The 17,170-nt window shown below is 43.0% G+C and overlaps 1 protein-coding gene across 5 annotated transcripts in view; it reads left to right on the top strand.

The window, feature by feature from the left end:
* ankfn1 (ankyrin repeat and fibronectin type III domain containing 1) overlaps positions 1-17,170 on the top strand; it is a 146,348-nt gene that overhangs the window by 112,466 nt on the left and 16,712 nt on the right. For all 5 annotated transcript variants that reach the window (XM_044337848.1, XM_044337847.1, XM_044337851.1 and 2 more), the window contains exons 17-22: positions 3,146-3,262; positions 3,646-3,861; positions 3,947-4,113; positions 11,154-11,325; positions 14,495-14,663; positions 16,296-16,462. In XM_044337848.1, the coding sequence (XP_044193783.1) occupies positions 3,146-3,262; positions 3,646-3,861; positions 3,947-4,113; positions 11,154-11,325; positions 14,495-14,663; positions 16,296-16,462 (1,008 nt within the window). The remainder of the gene's footprint in view (positions 1-3,145; positions 3,263-3,645; positions 3,862-3,946; positions 4,114-11,153; positions 11,326-14,494; positions 14,664-16,295; positions 16,463-17,170) is intronic.

Genomic DNA, 17,170 nt, shown 5'->3' with positions numbered 1-17,170 from the left:
CAGCTGTGACCTGGACTGACCGACGGGGCTCCATCTGTGGATCTGAAGGGTCGAAGGGGCTCATACCAGTTCAGTAGTGCAGATATGTAACTGGGAGCAAGGCCGTTTAAAGTTATAATATGTAATTATTCCACATTAAAATATCTAAAAACAACTAGACCTATGTTATATATGTTGTTGAGTTGTGTTCTTACATTATCCCAAATGTTTCCAACAATGTTCAAACTCAGAGAAATCTGTAATTTAATCAAAGTAACGGATCGTTTCATTTGGTCGCCTGTCGATGGCGTCATACCTCCTCTACCAAAGAGTAAACACGCACCAGATGCATACGGCGGCGCTGTGTTTGTCCGCTACAATGGCGTCGACCAAAGAGTAACTTACACACATACAAGATAATACATCGGTGTTGTGCTTGTTCCACACAAACTGTTATAAATGGACTTTTATTCTGTTTTAAGACACATTTTCATGATAAATTTAGGTGGTTTTTAACTATATCTTTTAGCCGGAAGAAGGATTTTAGTCATTGGACGTCTGGATCTTAAGTTATCAGAGAAATAAACTGGACAAATGTTAGCAGCAGCTCGGCTAACAGCCCCTCCAGGAAGTCCGGTGGTCACCAAACATAGTCGGAGTAACATTGATTTTTTAGGTGAAACAGCTTTATTCAGTGTTTTTACCTGTAATCTCCGGGTCTGTTTGTTCTGGAGAGGAGGAGACCTCTGCAGGTAAAAACATCCTGAATGATGAACACTGGAGTAATCCTATCCCGGTGAAGCTGGTTATTTAACAACGAAGACAACAACTCCCATGATCCCTTGCTACTTCACACCGTCATCACACTCCGTCTGTTGTTATTGTTTTGATTGAGATGCCTAGCGGCTGAAATGACATATTGTGCGTTTAATGCTTTAAAGGTAAGTAATACATTTTAAATCAATAGGAAGGCTAACTGGGAGCCAGTGTGCTCGTACCTTTTAGTCCCAGTAATGAGACGAGCAGCAGTGTTTTGGACCAGCTGGAGGCGGTGAAGGGCTGATACCTGAATAAAGTGCGTTGCAGTAGTCGAGCTGAGAATATATAAAAGCATGTATAGTTTTTTTGAAGATTGGCAAAAGATAAAAATGAGCTAATTTTAGTGATGAAACACAACTTCACAACATGTTTGACTTGATTCTGAAACAGAGGTTGGAGTCAGATATGACCTCCAGACTCCCAGCAGCCTTTGTAACGTTCATCAACAGATCAGCAAGGTTTTCTCCAAAAGAGCTGACGGAGTCCGGTGGACTGAATAGAACGACCTCGGATTTGTCATCATTGAATTTAAGAAACTTCTGAGACATCCAGGATGCAGCTGTTTCTCTTGTCAAAGTGAAACACACAGTTTGAAACAACATGGATAAAAGTAACTGCTGTGTTTGGTCACGTATGTTTTTCTACAGTCTGATGTGACATTTTTATTCTTTTATTATCTTTATTCTTTTAGATTCAAGAGTTCTGCAAGCAGAAACACATTTTATACAGTGCTGCTTTGTTTGTCTGCTGTTTGCTGTTATTGTTTGTGTTTTAACTTGAATATCTTCACAGTGGAAATAAACTTTTAGCTTCACTGTGTTTTTATGCTTGATAATTGAGCTGTATGTCAGGACTGGGTGACTGCAGTCTTTTATTGTTGTAAATCTATTCAACATCTCCAGCAGCTGTTAAAATCACCACACAGAGCGGAGAAGCTGCTGCATGTAGAGCATCAGAGATCAAACCTGACCCCACCGTGAGTCCAAAACATCTGGCTGAGTTATGAGAGAAACAAGAAGCGTGTCAGTCCTGATTTCACGAAGCATTTCAGCTCTTTAGTCTGAGAGAAGTTTAGTGAAAGTCCAGATGATCCTGAGTCACCGAGACCTGCTCACAAGCTGCAGGAAACGTGTCTCCTTGCATCAGGATTTAGGAAAAATTCAACGACAATGAAGTTTGTAAGACATGTTTTGATGGCGGCAGGAAGTTAATAAGGATCCAGTCAGCGTAACAAAATATTAAAAAACACAATAACAGCAGAGATGATGGTTTCTCCACCACCTGAACGCTGGAAAAATGCAGTTTCAGAATATAAACACTGTCTGTCAGAATTATTCATCAAACCACAAATATTCTTCAGGCCTCGTTAACATTAAATATTCACTAACTGCAATAAATACAGGAATGAAGCTGGTTTCACAGTTAGTAGAGTTACAGTATTAACACAGAAAGGTCACCTGTCGACCAATCACTGTGGAGATAGACGCCTCCTCTTATCTCAGCTGGAACTTTAGTGTCATTTAGACATTTAGAAGGACTCTGTTTTTGGTTCCTGAGAGCTGTTTGAAATGAATCTGGAGCTGTTGTCATAGCAACAAGTCCCCAAACCTGCAGACGTGCAGCGTATTGAGCTGATCACAAGGAGACGTTTTAAGGTTTAACCTCAAACATAAATTAATTTCTTCCTTTCAGATTAATAATGAAAGAATGTTGATGAGAACATGCAGGTTATTGATAAATCAGCATGATAAAATATACAACTAAATCAAAGTTTGTGTGCTAAAAAGGAATTTAAATGTAGTTTTAGATACTCTGAGCAAAAAGACATAAACTCACCAACTAAAAGATAAAGACTTCAAAGGTTTCATTGTGTAAAGAAACATCATGGAGCTCAATGTAGAGCAAAATAACAGCAGGAACACATAAAATCAGACTTATGTGAATGAATCTGTCGGCCCAGTGCATGCTGGGAGGGTTCCCAACACACCTACCTCGTTTAACAGCGGTCACATGATCAGCACTCAACCAATCACATGAATGCTGATCGTGGCTTCAACTCTCATTCGAGATAACGTCGTCCAGGACGAACGAATCCATCAAACCGCCTTCAAAGACCCAAATTTAGCAGCATGTTAGCTTGAATCAGTCAAACTTAACTTCAGATAAATGTCTCCATCAATAACTGCTGCTGAAAACACGATGTTTCCTTTACAGTTCGGCTCTTAAATGCTTGTTTGGTTTCCTCAGATGGATTTTAAATGTATGACCTTAATGACTTTCTCTCCATGTAGTAAAGTTTCTATGTGTGTGTGTGTGTGTGTGTGTGTGTGTGTGTGTGTGTGTGCAGCTGTCCTGTATGTGGGAGGACGTCCGGTGGCTGAGACAGAGTATGTCCGTGTCGATGTCGTCGTCCTCCACGCTGCAGGCGCGCCACAAGATGCTCACTGCCGCCGGCCAGCTGCAGGTCAGCACATTATTATTATATTATTATTATATATGTCGATGGGGTGGACAAAATATTAGGAACAGCTTTCAAGTTTGTTTTAATCTTCTCCAAATTTCACACTGTAAAGTCTGGACTGAAGTTATCTCCTCTGGTGTTTTTACACTCTTCTGTTTTGCCACAATTCATTTGTAAAGTCTGATGAACATAAAAGTTTACTTTAAGCTTTTGTAACGTAAACCCAAAAGCCACAAGCTCAAAAAAGAGTCGTATCCAAGTCTCAAAACTTCAAACATTCGTCATAAAAACGTAGCAGAGACTTTAATATTGCAGAATGTGAAGAAGCCGAACATGTTCTCCTCTTCACGGATGTAAACGGGTTTGTTTACTCGCTCCGCCTGCAGAACCTCCTGGGAACTCATAACCTGGGCCGAGTCCACTACGAGCCCATCAAGGATCGCCACGGCAACGTGCTGCTGGTGACCATCCGCGACATGGAGAGCCAGCACTCGCTGTTCAGCGGGAAGTGGATGCAGGTGACCAAACTGCAGAGCCAGAGGAAGTCTCTGTCCACACCCGAGGAGCCGTACGCCCTCGACATCCTCATCATCACCATACAGGTGAGGAAGGACGCCGACATGTGGAGTGTCGGTTGGATGATGACTGGTGTCGGTGTTAACGGAGCTTTTATCCTCTGACCTGCAGGACATCCTGGCGTACCAGCGGCGCAGCACTCACCGGCTGGCCCCGGGTCTCTATCTGGGCTACCTGAAGCTCAGCAGCTCCGTAGACCAGATCAAAGTCCTGGTTTCCCAGCGGACCCCCAACATGCTGTGTCACACCCGCATACGAGACAACGCCAACGTGTCCAGGTACGCCACACACACACGCACGTCGTCACACACACACATCGTCACACACACACGTCCTCACACACGTCGTCACACACACACACGTCCTCACACACGTCGTCACACACACACACGTCGTCACACACGTCCTCACACACACACACGTCGTCACACACGTCGTCACACATACACACGTCGTCACACACACACACGTCCTCACACACACGTCCTCACACACACACACGTCCTCACACACACACACGTCGTCACACACAAACGTCGTCACACACACACGTCGTCACACATACACACGTCGTCACACACACACACGTCCTCACACACACGTCCTCACACACACACACGTCCTCACACACACACACGTCCTCACACACACACACGTCGTCACACACAAACGTCGTCACACACACACGTCGTCACACATACACACGTCCTCACACACACACACGTCGTCACACACACGTCCTCACACACACACACGTCCTCACACACACACACGTCGTCACACACAAACGTCGTCACACACACACGTCGTCACACACACACACGTCCTCACACACACACACGTCCTCACACACACACACGTCCTCACACACACACGTCCTCACACACAAACGTCGTCACACACACACGTCGTCACACACACACACGTCGTCACACACACACGTCGTCACACACAAACGTCGTCACACACACACGTCCTCACACACAAACGTCGTCACACACACACGTCCTCACACACAAACGTCGTCACACACACACGTCGTCACACACACACGCATCGTCACACCCACACACGTCCTCACACACACGTCCTCACACACACACACGTCCTCACACACACACACGTCGTCACACACACACATCGTCATACACACACACGTCGTCACACACACGTCCTCACACACACACATCGTCATACACACACAGCATCACACACACACACGTCGTCACACACACACGTCATCACACACACACACGTCCTCACACACACACACGTCGTCACACACACACATCGTCATACACACACAGCATCACACACACACACGTCGTCACACACACGTCCTCACACACACACATCGTCATACACACACAGCATCACACACACACACGTCGTCACACACACACACGTCATCACACACACACACGTCGTCACACACAAATATCATCACACACAAACGTCGTCACACACAAACACGTCGTCACACACACACACGTCATCACACACACACACGTCGTCACACACACGTCCTCACACACACACATCGTCATACACACACAGCATCACACACACACACGTCGTCACACACACACGTCATCACACACACACACGTCCTCACACACACACACGTCGTCACACACACACATCGTCATACACACACAGCATCACACACACACACGTCGTCACACACACACACGTCGTCACACACACACATCGTCATACACACACAGCATCACACACACACACGTCGTCACACACACACACGTCGTCACACACACACACATCGTCACACACACACACGTCGTCACACACACACACATCGTCACACACAAATATCATCACACACAAACGTCGTCACACACACACGTAATCACACACACGTCGTCACACACACACACGTCGTCACACACACGCATCGTCACACACACACACATCGTCACACACACGTCGTCACACACACACGTCATCACACACACACACGTCCTCACACACACACACGTCGTCACACACACACGTCGTCACACACACACACGTCGTCACACACACACGTCGTCACACACACACGTCCTCACACACACACACGTTGTCACACACACACGTCGTCACACACACACGTTGTCACACACACAAACATCGTCACACACACACACACGCCGTCACACACACACATCGTCACACACACACATCGTCACACACACACGTCGCCACACACACACATCGTCACACACACACATCGTCACACACACAAAAGTCGTCACACACACACACATCGTCACACACACACACGTCGTCACACACACACGCATCGTCACACACACACACGTCCTCACACACACATCGTCACACAAAAGTCGTCACACACACATGTCGTCACACACACACACGTCGTCACACACACGTCGTCACACACACATGTCGTCACACACACACACGTCGTCACACAAAAGTCGTCACACACACACACACGTCGTCACACACACACACACGTCGTCACACACACACATCATCACACACACGTCGTCACACACACAAACGTCGTCACACACACACAAACGTCGTCACACACACACGCCGTCACACACACAAACATGTCATCACACACACGTCGTCACACTGCTGCTTTCAGGTAAATAATCTATCAGGAGGAAACGAAGGTGTGAATCAGTCGTTCAACTGTGTTTTGACGCAGAAGCTCAGTTTTTTTTTCTCCTACACACTGAAACACAGAGCCAGCGGCGTTTTAAGGTTTCAGGTACTTTGGAACCAGAGGAACTAATCTCAGGAACTAAACTAGGAACCAAAAGTCTCTGTTTGTGTTTCCACCACATGTGAGGAACCAGCTCGATCCTGCAGATTAAACCCATGAGGAAGTAAAAACAACAACACAGATCTGTTGTGTTGTTGTTTGTGTTTCCTGCTGTGTGAGTTTGATGTGATGAATGAATGAAAAGCAGAAATGCAGCGAGTGTCTGCTCACAACATGAAACAATCAGAACACAACATTTTATTTCTATCATTCAGCAGCTTTATTCTCACTACTGCTGCTCTCTCTCTTCATTCACTCTCTAGCTCGTTCGACCACCACCACTCTCTCTCTCTTTTTTAAAAACAACTTATATAACTTTAATTTTAACATAACAAACAAAGAGAAAAGTCTCTTTGTCTTAAAGTGATAGGAGAGTGCTTCATAGTTTTATGAATGAAGTGGTTACACATGTTGACGGTGTGTGGTGATGGTCGTCCCTGTAAACTCCGCCCCCCAGAGCTCCTGTACTTTTGGACAGTGACCCTGGTTCCTGCGGTGGAAACACAACTAGAGGAACTTGAGGTCCTCAAAAGGTTCTTAGTCCCCAAGGGAAAGTTCCTGCAGTGGAAACGCAGCTCTAAACATTCTGGATGGCGTTTTGGAAAAGCTTCATCTTCAGAGGAGAAAGTTTGAGTCTGAAATCGAGAGAAAAAGATGTTTACAGATTTAAACGGCCGAGTGAGGACACACACTCACTGTTTGTTTGTATGGAGAGAGAGAATGTAGCTGAGTTTACCTGCTGATGACTCGAGTCTGTGAAACACAGAGAACAACAGTTCATATTCAACATAAACCTGATTTAACCTTAAAGAGAAAAAAATACTCAGTAAGATAAATAAAGCACACACTCACACACCCGGAGGCTGAGGCGGCTGAATGGGCAGAAAGAGAGTCGTGACGGAGAGATGGAACCGATGTTCTCAACCCGAGGACCTCCGAGGAAGAAGAGGAGGAGGAGGAGGAGGAGGAGGGAACGTTCAGATGACTCACAAACAGCTTGATGCTTTTCAACACACTATGATTCATTCACTATTATTCTCATTATACACACGTTCACAACACTTTCATCCTCTACAAGATGACTGTTTGGTATATTTAGTTCAAAATTGACTCAAGTTAGTGAAAGTTTTTATTTGTCACTACGGCTGCAATCAATTAATCTGCCGATCACTAATCGATCAATCTAAAAGCCTTCAGATGTTAAATTTACTGTCACATATGACAAAGAAAAACAGCAAACTGTCACATTTAAGAAGCTGAAACTAAACAATGTTTGACATTTTTGTCTGAAAAAATGATTGATTATCAACATAGTTGCTGATAAATGTTCTTTTGACTAATTGATTAATTGACTAATGATGTCAATTGACTAATTAATTGACTAATGATGATGTTAAAAGCCTTTTATCCATCAAATCAAACATCTGCAGAAACTAAAGTCTAAATAAACAAAAAAAACAGAAGAAGAAGAAAATAGTGAGCAGAAATGTTTGTGGTGAATGAAATGGAGGAAGAGCTGATTGATGATGTCGTTTTTAGCATAAACTGCTCTGCATATGAACGGTACCGGCAGAACATGAAGATTAGCAGAGTCGTTATTGATCTGTGGTTCAGTGTGTTTGTGTGATTAGTGGAGCGGTCGTGATATCAGCCTGCTGTTACTTTGCATTCAACACAAGTATTTTCATATTAAAACCATCATTTTTGATCAACTTAAACTGATTAATTGACAGTTCAGTGTGTTATGATGCTGTAAAATAGTGTAAAATGTCCATCATCACTTCCCAAACCTGAGTAGAAAGTTTACTTTGAGTAGAAACAATGAAAATTAGAAAATCTCTGTTTTCTGAGGTATAAAAGTATTTGTGTGGATAAAAATCAAATGTAAACAGACTGAGTGAATAAATGATGACATCATGAACCATGTGACTGAAGAGCTGAAAACATCAGACCTGTGTGGAGCGATGATGATGAGGAGACTGTAACCTTCCTCACATCAATACATGAAACTAACAGAAACGTCATATTTCCATCATGTTTTCCATCGTTTGAGTTTTGACTGTCTCTCTTTTAATGACATCATGTTGTGTCTTCTTCTTCTGCGACGGTTTAACGGCACCGACTGGAGGATGAGCGCCACCTGCTGGTTATCTGCTAGTGTCAATTTGACTTTTTAGGAAATTTGGATGGAAACTTGACTTCAGTAATAAAGTTTATGTTCCTTCCTGACTGTAAAATCTGTCCAAGTTGGTTCAAATAATCTTTGTTTGGTGTCAGCTGGTCGTCAGGAAACTTTATCTACAGCAGATGTAGATGAAGTTGTCATTTTAACCGGAGACAGCGACACTACAGATGTTTTCTGTTGATCTTTGCTTATAAAAAAGAGTGAGGAGAGATCCGTTAGTGTGTGAGCTGAATGAATCCGAGTGTTTTATAGTGTCGACATTGACAGTAAAGGTGTGAGCGTGTGGGAACTTCAAAAAAATGCAAGAATCTGTGTCTTCATCTGAGGAATGAGAGCTGTTTGCACCTCTCACATGTTGTCAACATGGACACTAATCTGCCTGCGTGTGTGTGTGTGTGTGTAATGTAATATCAGCTCTGGACGTGTGCACGTGTGTCTTTTGTGTGCGATCCAATCTGATTGGCTGGGAGCTCGGGGCAGGTAGAAATATCTCTGCTCTTTGGGCTCCAGCGCAGGAATTTCTGGATGCTGCGTCTCCACCTCGGACAGATTGGAAAGTGTGAAGTGAGAGACAAACGGAGGAAACACTGGACCGCTGTGTGTGTGTGTGTGTGTGTGTGTGTGTGTGTGTGTGTGTGTGTGTGTGTGTGTGTGTGTGTTGTGCTGCCTCTGGAAGCAGATTTGGATCCGATGGAAGAAATGAATCCGCCAGAGAGTCGTGTAGCTTCATGAAATATTTGGTTGAAGGTTTGGCTGTTGAGAGACCTTTTAGGGGGAAACAGGAGAACGTTGTCATGTGTGAGAAGACGAATGACAGGAAGAAAGGCAAAAGATATGAAATGAAAATGAAAACGTAACAACAGAAGAGGAGAAATAAAAGCTGCTCACGGTGGTGGTTTGATTTATTTGTCTGTTTTGGACGAGAGGTGATGACTCTGAGACGGGGACACACACACACACAGACGCAGTTTAACATCCTGTTAATGTGTCAACGGAGGCAACAAGAACAGATGAAGATGTGAACTGAGCCGAGGGTTTAAACTAGTTTTACTTCACTTTTTCCTCATCGTCAGGTGTTTACCTTCACCTGACCAGGACGTCTAGTGGCTCTGTGGACTACGTCTACATTAATCTAAGTCTAAAGTACCTCCGTCAACATTAAAACGCTCCTCCTACTGGGCATGTGCAGAAGACAGACGAGCAAGTCAGCTGCAGAAAACCAGCGAAGAAGAAACGTTAGCAGCTTCCTGACCTTTAGTTTATTGCAGCAGATTCCAACAGTTTGAGCAGAGAAAGGTGGAAGATAGATACGTTAAACTCTGAACAAGCTGTCAAAGGAGACAATAAAGAGAGCAACACTCGCATGAAGCCGTCCGCCATTGTTGTTGTTGTTGTTGTGTTTCTTCTTCTTCTTCTTCTTCTTCCAATGAAACACCGCACTACTGCCACCATCTGTTCTGTCAGCAATATGACAGCGTTTCTACAAAGCTCCATTTTCAGGGGAGAAAAACGTTGTTTAAGTCTGAACGGAGGAGCAAAACAGAGAGAAGAAGATGCAGCTTACTGTGGACGTGGTCTTAGTCTACGTTTCAGTAACACTGCTGGTGTAGCCGAGGATGAAGAGTCGCACCTTCACTGTTTTATTGCTTCACACACACACACACACACATGTTTTCGTGTTTTAGCCCAATAATCATCTGCTTACAGATTCTGTTATTTCCAAAACATACAAACACATTTTAGCTTTTCTAAGAATTTTCAGAATTCTCTAAATATTCAAAATTAAATGTTCAGGTTCAAAATTCAGTGTTTCACTCAGCAAAGCACACATTTACAACTCACAGTAGTCTATAAATTCACTAGTAAAACAATCTGTTGGTGCGTTTATGTGCTGTCGTGTAGAAATGTCTCCACCACTCTTTTATATAACTTTTATATACGATTCAATACAACTAACTGTTGTCACAAGTTTTTACGACATTAATGATTATTCCCTGTTGAGTTTCCAAACATCACAGCTGGTGAATGCAGCACTATGTGGTAGCTGAATGGAGAAGCTCTGTTGTCAGATCTTCAATTCAGCACCTGAACGCACCACCAGGAGGGATTCACAGATCACTTTAATGGAAACCAGTGCAAGTGTTTTTTGTTATGATGCATATTAGTTGATTCTGAAAGCGAATTAAAATGATCTGAAACTAACAGAAGTAAAAATTAATTTAAATATTAAAGCAGTAACTGGGAAACAGCCTGTAAGTCAGCAGCTGATTGGACGGTTCAGTGTTGATTATCAGTGATGGATCGATGTTCTCGGTGTCTTTGCCGTTCAGGGAGGAGTGGGACTGGATCCAGACGCTGTCGGCTGCAGGTGAGAAGGAGCGCGCCGGGGAGGAGGGCGAGGAGGCGGAGCCCAGGGCGGAAAGCCACGCCCCTTTGCTGTACTACGAGCTGCAGACGGCGATCAAATCCCTGCTGAAACACATCAACCTACCTCTGCACCAGGTAACACATTAACATATCTCTACACCAGGTAACATATTATCATACCTCTACACCAGGTAACACATTAACATACCTCTACACCAGGTAACACATTAACATACCTCTGCACCAGGTAACACATTAACATACCTCTGCACCAGGTAACACATTAACATACCTCTACACCAGGTAACACATTAACATACTTCTGCACTAGGTAACACATTAACATACCTCTACACCAGGTAACACATTAACATACCTCTACACCAGGTAACACATTAACATACCTCTACACCAGGTAACACATTAACATACCTCTGCACCAGGTAACACATTAACATACCTCTACACCAGGTAACACATTAACATACCTCTACACCAGGTAACACATTAACATACTTCTGCACTAGGTAACACATTAACATACCTCTACACCAGGTAACACATTAACATACCTCTACACCAGGTAACACATTAACATACTTCTGCACTAGGTAACACATTAACATACCTCTACACCAGGTAACACATTAACATACCTCTGCACCAGGTAACACATTAACATACCTCTACACCAGGTAACACATTAACATACCTCTACACCAGGTAACACATTAACATACCTCTGCACCAGGTAACACATTAACATACCTCTACACCAGGTAACACATTAACATACCTCTGCACCAGGTAACACATTAACATACTTCTGCACTAGGTAACACATTAACATACCTCTACACCAGGTAACACATTAACATACCTCTACACCAGGTAACACATTAACATACCTCTACACCAGGTAACACATTAACATACCTCTGCACCAGGTAACACATTAACATACTTCTGCACCAGGTAACACATTAACATACCTCTACACCAGGTAACACATTAACATACCTCTACACCAGGTAACACATTAACATACTTCTGCACCAGGTAACACATTAACATACCTCTACACCAGGTAACACATTAACATACCTCTACACCAGGTAACACATTAACATACTTCTGCACCAGGTAACACATTAACATACCTCTACACCAGGTAACACATTAACATACCTCTACACCAGGTAACACATTAACATACCTCTACACCAGGTAACACATTAACATACTTCTGCACCAGGTAACACATTAACATACCTCTACACCAGGTAACACATTAACATACCTCTGCACCAGGTAACACATTAACATACCTCTACACCAGGTAACACATTAACATACCTCTACACCAGGTAACACATTAACATACCTCTACACCAGGTAACACATTAACATACTTCTGCACCAGGTAACACATTAACATACCTCTACACCAGGTAACACATTAACATACCTCTACACCAGGTAACACATTAACATACCTCTACACCAGGTAACACATTAACATACTTCTGCACCAGGTAACACATTAACATATCTCTACACCAGGTAACACATTAACATACCTCTACACCAGGTAACACATTAACATACTTCTGCACCAGGTAACACATTAACATACCTCTGCACTAGGTAACACATTAACATACCTCTACACCAGGTAACACATTAACATACCTCTACACCAGGTAACACATTAACATACCTCTGCACCAGGTAACACATTAACATACTTCTGCACCAGGTAACACATTAACATACCTCTACACCAGGTAACACATTAACATACCTCTGCACTAGGTAACACATTAACATACCTCTACACCAGGTAACACATTAACATACCTCTGCACTAGGTAACACATTAACATACCTCTACACCAGGTAACACATTAACATACCTCTGCACTAGGTAACACATTAACATACCTCTACACCAGGTAACACATTAACATACCTTTACACCAGGTAACACATTAACATACCTCTACACCAGGTAACACATTAACATACCTCTACACCAGGTAACATATTAACATACTTCTGCACCAGGTAACACATTAACATACCTCTACACCAGGTAACATATTAACATACCTCTACACCAGGTAACACATTAACATACCTCTACACCAGGTAACATATTAACATACCTCTACACCAGGTAACACATTAACATACCTCTGCACCAGGTAACACATTAACATACCTCTACACCAGGTAACATATTAACATACTTCTGCACCAGGTAACACATTAACATACCTCTACACCAGGTAACACATTAACATACCTCTACACCAGGTAACATATTAACATACCTCTACACCAGGTAACACATTAACATACCTCTACACCAGGTAACACATTAACATACCTCTACACCAGGTAACACATTAACATACCTCTGCACCAGGTAACACATTAACATACCTCTACACCAGGTAACACATTAACATACTTCTGCACTAGGTAACACATTAACATACCTCTACACCAGGTAACACATTAACATACCTCTGCACCAGGTAACACATTAACATACCTCTACACCAGGTAACACATTAACATACCTCTACACCAGGTAACACATTAACATACCTCTACACCAGGTAACACATTAACATACCTCTACACCAGGTAACACATTAACATACCTCTACACCAGGTAACACATTAACATACCTCTACACCAGGTAACACATTAACATACCTCTACACCAGGTAACACATTAACATACCTCTACACCAGGTAACACATTAACATATCTCTACACCAGGTAACACATTAACATACCTCTACACCAGGTAACACAACATCTTAATGCTTCATCTGCCGTGTTGCTAACAAGTCTTACAAGATAATTAAGAATAACGAGCTGTTAAACTAATTATCAGTTACAGTTCCAGCAGATTAAACCTCAGAGCCGGAGCGACTTTGAGTTAGAAATCAGGACTTTTCTCTGAATCGGCTCATTTACAGGTTTCCTCTGGAAATGTTTCAACCTCAGTTTTTCTTTCATTTTGTTTTATTCAAATATTTTATTGATAGAAAGACAGTCGTCATCTGTCCATTATTTATAAAATTCCTGCATTTACTTGGCAGAAGAGGAAGAAAGTCAAGCAATAATAATCAATAATAATCAATAATAATAGTAAAACAGGCTCGAATACAGAATTCCTTCATCAGAATCTTGTGTTTCTCACGTTGTCGGTACGAAAATCTGATCACACAGTCACATGATGATGTCTCACCTGTGTGTGTGTGTGTGTGTGTGTGCGTGCGCAGGCCCGTCACTTCCGTCTCTACAGTCAGGAGGTGGTGGAGCTCGGTCACGGCGTCTCCTTCCTGCTGCTGCTGCCGGCCGCCGACGATGTTTGCTCCGCCCCCGGCCAGTCCAACCCCTACACCCCACTGTCAGGATTCCTCCACCTCCCCCTGCAGATGTTCGAGCTCGGTAATAACGCGCACACACACACACACACACACACACACACACACACACACACACACACACACTTAAAAGAGGAAAATCCCATCTTAAATTTCCTGGTTCTGGACGGTGTTTAAACTCATGGGGAAACGACAGGATCTGGTCTTTTTCTCCCGATGGTTTTATTTGTTTCTGTCAGCATATCAGTTCCCAAACAGGCTGATATGTTGCTGTTAGCATGTTTCCAAAAACATTTTCACACAAAAGTCAAGTTTCACACTGAGTCGAAGAAACGCAGCTGAAAGAAACTCGGAGAAGCACTTTAAAATACGAGGACACTGAAAAAACAGCTGTGATTATTACTGAAGAATGAGCCACATACTGGACTCAAATCACTGACCAGCAGGTGACGTTCACCTCACAACAACTTCCCCACAGACACAAATACTTCCACCTGCAGCTCAACAGGGAAACACTGTCCGAGGAAACACAAAGAGGGAATTTGATGCTAAAAAGACTGTAAATGTGTCAGATATCCACTTGATATGACTAACTCAGACTGCTGAAGCTGAATAGAAGCTTCACACAGATTTTTAAATGACTGTGTGGACACACTGTGGATTTTATCCTCCATCACTTCCATTGAAAGCACATTTGAAGGATCTTTTAATATCCAGTATGACCAGGAGGAATGATTACAGACACCTGACTGCTGGTTTAAGACACACTGGGAACACTGGGAACCTGTTGTTTAACTTTGCTGGGCTGTCATTAGTTGGTTCATGAGACAAAGCGACTGGTGAACTGATTCTTCAGCAGTAACGCAGCAAAGCTTCATGCAGGTTGTGTGTTCAGGAGGATCAGCAGAGACAGACTGAGCTGTGTTACTATCACACACACACACACACACACACACACACACACATCTACGTCTGCAGGGAGAAGCACTAAATCAGTCTGCAGGCTCCAGCAGGACGGCCTCTCTGCTGACCCCCAAACACACACACAAGAATGTGTCAATAACACCCATACACACTGCACAATACTCTCTCTTTGTACACACACACACTGACCTCCTCACCAGCTGCTGCACACACTCACACTGTTTAATATCAACCTCTGAACATGGAACCGTTTCTCTGTTTGACCTGAAACACTGAAAACCAAAATTTCACCCAAAAACAACCTGATTTTCACTCGTCATCATTCAGATTTTTCATCCTTTAACTTCCAAAAGTTTCTTCTGCAGGGAGACACTGATCACACAGCCGACAGTGAGGCAGATTATTTTATCATGAGCTCAGTTCAGGAAATCCTGGACCGCATGCAAATATAGAGCTGATGCATTTAAATCATTGTAGTACAGAATGTTGTGAATTGTGTTTGTAAAATCTGATTTTGTGTTTAATTTCACACATTTTAATATTCAAATTCATATATTTGTTGTTGTTTTTAATTGAAAACTGAGTCAGTAGAGGCAGATCTTGTTTTCCAGGGATTTTCTTCGTTCGCAGTGTTGTCAGTCTGGTTTGGTTTATTGATAACAGTCAAATATGTTATATGATATACAACAGTAAAGTTGGACTTATTAATGTTTCTATTGTCCAATAAAGTGTCAACAAGCAGCCGTCAAACTTCTCTTCTTCTTCTCTTCAGTTCATTTCTGCACCTACAAAGAGAAGTTCATCAGTCTGTACTGCCGCCTGTCCTCCGTCCTGGACCTGGACGCCCTCATTACCCAGCAGGCACTGCGGGAGGCCATCACTGACGGCGAGGTGGCCACGGCCAAACAGAGACATCAGCTCATACTGGACTACATCCAGGTAAGAAACACGCCGCCACACCTGCAGGTGAAGGAGGGTCGTCCGTTCAGCTCTCTGTTCACATTTTTAATATTTTTAAAAAATAAAAGCATGTTGATCACAGAAGGCGAAAAAAAGTTTTGTCTTATGACTTTAGCACCAGACAGTCCCAACCCTCACTGGACTGGTCTAACTGGTGAAGAGAAACACTCTAAATTTTACTGGTTGACATACAGTACTCTACATCATCAACAGAAAAACATTAACAAGACTTCATTCTGCTTTAATTAGGCTGAATAAATGTTAGTGGATCTGAACAGTACACAGACTGAACTAAACTCTGACTCACCGCTGCTGACGTGTTTTTATTGTTTTCATTTCAACACTTTTTGCCGTCTTAGAAGCACCATATAAGGAAGTTTTCCTACATCTATTAGATAATTCTTCCTTGAATGTTTCACAGCTTCATGTTTCTGTGACTCAAATCGCATTCTTCTGTAATTACACGTAACAATTTGAGTGCATAAGTGCGTTCACACTGAGAAGTCTGGGAAACGCAGTGAACTGTGAGAACTCGGATGGTGCACTCGAAACGGTCAAAAAGTAGAGTGTGGAACTATGGACACTTCTCGCCCGCAATGGTCACCATCTCGGCTACGTAGCGGAAGGGGAAGGACCACTTTTCAAACTGGAAATGGTGGCCGGGTACGTTGTAACTACGGTGAACAT

This window comes from Thunnus albacares, chromosome 20 (assembly GCF_914725855.1).
Source record: "Thunnus albacares chromosome 20, fThuAlb1.1, whole genome shotgun sequence".
NCBI lineage: Eukaryota > Metazoa > Chordata > Actinopteri > Scombriformes > Scombridae > Thunnus > Thunnus albacares.
The sequence above is the reverse complement of the archived record's forward strand: the minus strand, read 5'-3'. Positions and strand labels throughout refer to the sequence as shown.